General features: G+C 35.8%; 1 protein-coding gene across 1 annotated transcript; it reads right to left on the bottom strand.

The window, feature by feature from the left end:
* Positions 1–343: 343 nt before the first annotated feature.
* Positions 344–7423, bottom strand: LOC127633346 (uncharacterized). Its single transcript, XM_052112383.1, has 13 exons — positions 7270–7423; positions 6494–6569; positions 4850–5097; positions 4667–4747; positions 4501–4571; positions 4315–4415; positions 3987–4184; positions 3754–3840; positions 3390–3643; positions 3065–3193; positions 2722–2862; positions 2519–2642; positions 344–480 (listed from the first exon to the last, which is right to left on the bottom strand). Exons 2-13 carry the CDS (start codon positions 6510–6512, stop codon positions 344–346), a joined length of 1590 nt encoding a protein of 529 aa, XP_051968343.1. The 5' UTR covers positions 6513–6569; positions 7270–7423.
* Positions 7424–7681: the final 258 nt, after the last annotated feature.

Genomic DNA, 7681 nt, shown 5'->3' with positions numbered 1-7681 from the left:
TATGTGAATGACTCCTTACATTCAATGAAGAACATAAGAACTGGACTTAACTGGACTTGTGTCTGGACTTAACTGAGTCCAAATCCATTAGATGCTGTGTTTGCACAAGATTTTAAATTGCGTATGTAGACAGCAAATTCTCAAACCTAAATTAAGCAAGCAAATTGATAAATCCCCTATCTGCAAGGAAGCAACAGTTGTATACAAGAACTGTAGATATGTGAATCAATGAATAAGAACCACATATTCTGAAAGTGTCTAGACTTAAACAAGTCCAAATCCTGTAGATGCTGTGTTTGCACAAGCGTGTAAAGTATAAGTAAAATCACCCATTGTCAGAATGTCAGCAGGAAGCATTAGGGTCCTGCTGCAGGTGGAAGCCTTGAAAACCTTCCCTCCAAACTTTAACCTGCAGGCTCTTGGATGGCACCTCCCATCCAGTCCAAAATGTCAAGAGCTTTTGCAGCTGGTCTGTGGTAGCTGTGTGGACAAATAATCACAAGATGCATACAAACAACTCAACACTTTTTGTAAGGCTGCACACACTAACATTTAACAACTTTTTCAAACAGCAATCATAATTAAAGGGTTAGTTCAACCCAAAAAATGAAATTCCGTCATTAATTACTGACCATCATGTCGCTCCAAACCCGTGAAGACCTTTGTTGTTCTTTGGAACACAAATTTTTGTGTTTTTTGATGAAACCTGAGAGCTTTCTGAACCCTCCATAGACAGCAACATAATTACCACTGTCAAGGTCCAGAAAGATAGTAAAGACATCATTAAAATAGTGACTACAGTGTTTCAACCTTAATGTTATGAAGCGACGAGAATACTTTTTGTGCGCCAAAAAACAAACAAAAATAACGACTTTATTCAACTGTCCGCATAGTAAACAGTGCAGCACTTCCGGTTGTATGTCAGAACACCGGCTCAACATTGGCCAGCTCCTGCATCCCACGCATGCATCGTGGTGCTCATGTGAACAGCGTCGACCAATAAAGAATCTCCATTCTAACGTAGAACCCTGAAGCACTGCACTGTCTTTACAACGTAAACTGCGTACAAGACTGACGCAGACTAGAAGAAATTGTTGAATAAAGTTGTTATTTTTGAGCACAAAAAGTATTCGTCACTTCATAACATTAAGGTTGAAGCACTGTATTCACATGGGCTATTTTAACGATGTCTTTACTAGGGGTGTAACGATACACGTATTCGTATTGATCCGTTCGGTACAAGCCTTTCGGTAAGCATTTTTAAACTGAACAGTTCGTGTGACCATTTTTCCTGCCGACTAAAATTTCGTTATTTCAAATGTAGGCACGTGGCAAGCGCGCTTATAATGTAGCCTAAGAGACGCTGGCGTGACCACAACATTTCCCAACATCAAATGGCAAATGTAATGCAAGCGGGAACGAAACTGAGCTACTTGTTATTGTGTGGTTGACGGACCGTTCATGAGTTTGGACCAATGCAGTGCGAGCCGATCTTAATCAAGCAGCACTGTTACTACACAGCAAAATCTAGTAAAGAAAAATCTGAATTCGCCACTATTTAATAAGTAATAACATCACTGCGAGATCTAGTGAGAAACATTCACATTTCTCCGTTATTAACGGATCAAACAGCACTGATGTGGAAACCAGGAAGAAACATTGTGCCATGAATGAAATATCCAGTGTCCACAGATCAGCAACATTCACCATGGATTTACTGTAGTAACACTACTAACTGTAACCATGGAAGTTTGGCAGGAATAGTAGGCTATAATGCTTTCAAGTAACATTACGTCGGTTTTATTTTGACATTATGAATACAATTGCTGCCCTCAAATGTTAATCTGAACTAAAATAACCCTTTTTTTATAACTATTACAATATTACATTTCATTTTGTCCAAGGAGCTGTTTTTGTTTTATATGCTCCTAAGAAAAGTCAAGTATAGCTCCATCATTGCTCAAAGTTAAAAAAATCATACTTTATGTTGTTAGTTTTAATAAAAATGTAATTAAAAAAATTTAATCAAGGAAATTTCTCTGGCATTTCTTTCTTTTTGCTGTTTCGAAACGTACCAAACCGCATCGTGACAAGTGTATCGTATCGAACCGTGAATTTTGTGAGCCGTTACACCCCTAGTCTTTACTACCTTTCTGGGCCTTGAAATTGGTTGTTGTGTTGCCGCCTATGGAGGGACCGGAAAGCTCTCGGATTTCATCAAAAATATCTTGATTTGTGTTCGAAGATGAAGGAAGGTCTTACGGGTTTTGAACAACATGAGGTTGAGTAATTAATGACAGAAATTAAATTTTTGGGTGAACTAACCCTTCAAAAATAGTCTTACAATAAACAGTTTAAACAATACTTTTACATAATTATTGTAATTAAACGAACAATTTATGATAAAGCTTAAACTAAATATGAATAATAATAATAAATGTTGCTAATTTGACTTGCAAAGTATTCAGTAACAGGAGCTAAAATAATTTTTACAAATATGTGGAAAAGGCCATTTTACCTTTCTGAATGTATTCACGTAGAAAACGTATTTGGCGAGTGACGACTTCAGGGCACAATCTGTCGTCGGCGTCATCGTCATCATCTGATTCAGCAACAGGCCATACAATGTGCTGAAGAATTACCTAAAATTAAAATGGAGCAAATCACTAAATCAAACTGCACATGAGGTAGAATTTGCATCTATTCATGGAACGGATATACCTCTGGGCCATACTCCGCATCACTTGCCCTTGGGAAGAGCACTTTAACTGCATCTTCTCTTTCAGTGATCAATGGCCAGATCTTTGTCTCTTTGATTCCACACCTTAGCTGCTTTACTTGACATTTAGTCCTATACAAAACCTAAAGAAATCAAGTACAGTAATAAAACAATATTTTAAGAAAGTTTTCTTTACACATCTCTGGGAATTAATGGATCTGAGGAACTCTTATTAGTCACTAAACACCTGCAGTGCAACAATCAGTGTGTCCAACATCAGAGAAGTCAAAATGAACAAGGTAAGAAATAAGATTAGATATTAAAAGATTTTTTTTTAAAACTCACAGCATGTTGCAGCATCCTATTAAAGAGCCATTTCCGGTGGTCTTCGGAAAACCCAGGAAGGTCCCACATAACAGAAAGTCTAGTGATTTCCTCCCTTTCCTCTTCTGAAATTTTACGATTCCCTTCCAGCTGATAAATTGTTTTATTACAAGCTTGCAATTACAATACTTAATTTGTATTAAAATCATACAAACCTTAGTATCAGATAATGATATATTCAGTATATGAGTTTACCACAGACTGGTATAAAGCATGCAGGGAAATAATTTATCATATTTTCATTTCAGTATGATGATAGAAAATGATAGAAATGTTCAGCACCTACCAATTGGATAGTATGCCTCTGATCCACATCAGGACAGTCTTTCAGATGAATCTCTGCAGTCTCAACGGCACCACCCACCAACACATGAATTATGGCAGGGCTAATCCCAGGTAGCAGAGGGCCACCGTGGAGAAATGAGTGGCCAATCATGCGACCAGCAACAACAAATAAGTCGCTATCAAGCAGAGTTTGACTGCAGCATGGAACAAGGTGATCCTGTTCACCCTCAAACAGGAGTGTTATGTCTGCTACACCTGAAAATAATTTTTAAAAATAATTTTAATGGTACACTATTAATATTCATGGCATTTTTTGTATAAATTAGGATGATATTGACACAAAATTGCAATTATATAATGAATACCAAAATTGACAGAAAAACCAGTCCTCAACTTCTCAATAGTCATACTCAGGAGGTGTCTATTGACCCCATCACCAATTGCAGCATCTCCTATAGAACATAAGTTATGTAAGACAAATGCTATGAAGACTTTCTGCTAATACATATTTAAAAAAAAATACTGCAAAAAATCTAAAATGGAAAGCAAAGACCAGAGAAAGGCTTGGATTACAATATTCATAAATCTGCTAAGTTACCTTCTAATATGCACTTAAGTGGAGCAGCCCAGTTCACTCCCTTTGCCTTGTAAAAAGACAATATGGATCGTTCTTGGTCCTCAGGGCTGTCTTTTAAATCCAAGTGGAAACGCAGTGGCTTTGCCTGGCTCTGTTCCCTCAGCAGAGTCCTACAGAATAATATAGACGCCATGCCTGGATCTAAAATCTTCATCCATTCTGCACTCAAGAAAAAAAAAAAAAAAGTAATTCACATCAACCATTTTCTCATGACCATGAATAAATAAGCCCCCTACATTGTTCCATTATACTTGGTATACTATAATAAATTATACTTCACAAAGGTTACCATTTGAATTAGCTCCTGCTTGTTCAGATGAGTCCACAGCTGAAGAAGGTCCAGGAAGTTCCTCTGTCTGATGGGGACTGTCATCCGCGGGACTATTTCTTCTTTAAAAACAAAGTGAATTTCAGGTTTTGGAGTTGTCAAATTTAACATTTTGAGAAAGTTTTGCAAAAATACATGTGATACAACCTGTCAATGCAGAAATTTGCATGAGTTGGGAGTAAATCAGTTGGTATTAATGTCTGGCAAATGGGGCAAGTCTGTAAAACAAACATTTAAGTGATTAAAACACCTAACATTAAAACAATTGAAGTGACAATTTCACAATATTTAGCAATATAAAAATATAGATTACCCCAAATGAATCCTCAGTGTCTGCAACCTGAAATTCTTCAGTATCATCATCATCATCCAGATCTTCCTCAGGTTCAGCTTTCTATTTCACAAGTTGTTTTCATTATTTAATGCTCTCGACTAGATGAAATTAGTGAATAAAAATTTCAGCAAAATTAGAGAAAGAATATATAAAATAACTTACTGAACATTCCTCTACATGTAAAGCCAACATCTGAAGGGGCATTTTCTGGCCACATGACACACAGTTTGCTTTGGGCATTTTAAAAAATTCAGGAGCATCATAGGGTAGGGGTTCTGTTGAAAGTCTCTCTTGAATTGGAACCACGTTGAGAACATTTTTGCCATTGTTGGACGCAGATTTTAGTGCACGCAAAGAGTAGCCCTCCGCATCAGTTAAAATCATGGAGAGTTTTCGGCACCCACTTCCACCTTGTTGAATAGAATGTAAATATTTGAGTATTGTCAGTTCCAACGCTCTTCTTTTACATAGTACAGCACATCACAAGAACCCAGCAAGCAAGTTGTATTATTTACATAATTATTTTATCACCCTGACAAGTCATTTGAATTATGTAGGCTATAGCATTTTTTACACTAATAGTTAAATATATTTACATAAAGTCATACTGCTATGTCTATGTCTCAATGCTTTATTATATGGCAAGTTTTAGGGCTGGCTGATATGACAATATATAACAGTGATACAAGATAGTTATATTGTTTTTACAGTGTTGTCCAGTTCTAGTACATACTGTAGTATATCAGTGCCACAGTGATATGCTTATGCATTTAAACGCAATTAGAGATATAAATATTGGTCAGTATTGTTCAAAACAAGAGTAAGCAGTTCTCAAGATATAATCAGTTGTCGCAAGTGAAAAAACCCGGCTGTCAAAAAAGTCTGATGCTCGGGCACATACCTTAGCGTTTGAAAGCAAGAAATTGAAATATTGATACGTTTTGTTGATTGGTTTTGTTGATTGGTTTTATTGATACATTCCAAGTGAGAGTAAGCAAGTCTCAAAGTAAGATGCAATCAAAAGATATTAACATTTTTCAAATTTTATTAGCAGACATTTAAGCAAGATGTTGAGGGAAAATATGGAATGGCTATAATTTAAATTTGTAACATCTCCAATTTCTGAAAAATGGTCAGTATCTCTTCTCTATAAGAAATTTAAACAGGGAGCTGATGGAAAGTATGTAATGCTTTGGGAGCATACCCTTGTTCCCAGGGTCCCATGACCCATGTTCCCTATATTTATATGGCACATAACAAACACATGAAAAAGTGGGACCTATGTTACCCAGTAAAATGGTAGCCTATGTTAACACACAAAGTAAACTTTTTAAACCCTAAACAACGATAAAAAGTTTAATTTAACACAAGCTCAACTGATACAACACAAAGAGAGACCCCTCTAATTATTCATTTGCTTGACTTGAGATTGATTTGTTGAGAAGGTATATTTTGTGGAGGACTGTCTGTTATTAAATCCAAATGAAATTTGGAAACTTGTTAGAAGTACGGTAGATGTTCAGTGCAGCATATGATAATTGAATCTGGGTGATTAGAACATATTTTATATCCTGGGGAACTTATGTGCTCCTTGTGTGCCATATAAATCTGGGGACCCTGGGAAAAAGGAATGAGAGGCAAAACTGTGGCAAAAGAATGAAAAAATTCCATATTGATGGTAGCAGGGGATAATAAAACGTCATACTACATACTGAATTCAAACTACATAGGGAGACAATTCTCTACTGGCATCTTGTAATAACAATCACATCAAATGCAGGATAAAATAAAAAATAAAATAAATACCAGTGGCTTTGTAAAACATCCAGCTTCTTTTGAGGCATCTTAATTTTGGAAACTCATTCTCCAGTTGATCAAAAATCTAATGAAGATATGATCAATTGTTATACGGTTAGTCATATCAATATATGGGACACCTGCTGGCAAAATGAGTGGGAATGCGCACAGGCTAATTACAAGCTACAGGTAAAACAAGTGAAATTGTGTGTAACATTATATTAGATCAGTGCAGTACAGTAGTTCTTAATATATAGGCCGTCTGATTCATTAATGTTAATCAAACATGGAAAAAAAGTTGGAAAAGTATGTATATATTATATATGTATGTATATATTATGGAAAAGTATGTATATATTATATATGTATGTATATATTATGTATATATAAAAGTATGAATATATATTTTTCCAATAGATATTTGGTTTTGACTCCATGTGTGGCAAATTTGGTTTTATTACCAGGGACTTTAAGATATGGTTGCTCTGTGATTTTGTTTTGGAACCTTCACAAAACTGTAACTCAATTTTTTTTATTTTTTGTCTGATTCCAACAAATCATACATAATTTGTACATTTTTTTTTTAATAACTCATTTTTTTAAATTTGCTAATTGCGACTCATTTTGCCAGCACCGGTCACATATACAATAAGGTGTAAATAAGATTGGGCACAACACACAAGACCTAATTCTAATTATGAAATACTGTATTTAAGCTATTTTTGTATTCTTATTCAAAAGGGGGAAAAAAAGGAACAAAAAAGAAAATGTGTGAATCATCTTACCTCATCATGTTTGGCATTCTCATTAAATGTAATGAGCCTTTTCCCCAATCCTGCATGAGCTAAAACAAGCTCTTCTGTGCTGCTTGGAGTAAGCTTTGGGGTGTTCGGAGCAGCAGGTTCAGATAAAACATATAATTGTAGCTCAGTTGTTTTAATCGGAGTAATTGTGTGCCTTGGATGTGCCACAAAGCGTTTTTTCCCCCTTACTTGGTCGCTTTGGGAACTAAACATTGCAGGAAATTGCCTAAATGCATAAGCCAGAACAAGAATTATTAAGTTATGAGATGGTTTGTCAAATCATCAATGAACGCTAGGTTTAGGTGGAAAACTGTGCATTTCAAGATCAAACAGAACAAAACTGCTTTCATATGAGTCAAACCTTTTCAGAGCCTGGGATAGTCTAGCATCAGAA

This window comes from Xyrauchen texanus, chromosome 40 (assembly GCF_025860055.1).
Source record: "Xyrauchen texanus isolate HMW12.3.18 chromosome 40, RBS_HiC_50CHRs, whole genome shotgun sequence".
Classification (NCBI taxonomy): Eukaryota; Metazoa; Chordata; class Actinopteri; order Cypriniformes; family Catostomidae; genus Xyrauchen; species Xyrauchen texanus.
Note: the sequence above shows the minus strand (reverse complement) of the source record. Positions and strands in the feature narration are given on the sequence as shown.

Excerpts from the sequence above, each read along its gene's own strand:
- LOC127633346 (XM_052112383.1), bottom strand. Across the intron at positions 4,185-4,314 it reads AGCAGGAGCTAATTCAAATG|AATGGATGAAGATTTTAGAT; the intron begins GTAACCTTTGTG and ends TCTTGAGTGCAG. Across the intron at positions 3,644-3,753 it reads TGGTTTTTCTGTCAATTTTG|GTGTAGCAGACATAACACTC; the intron begins GTATTCATTATA and ends AATTATTTTCAG.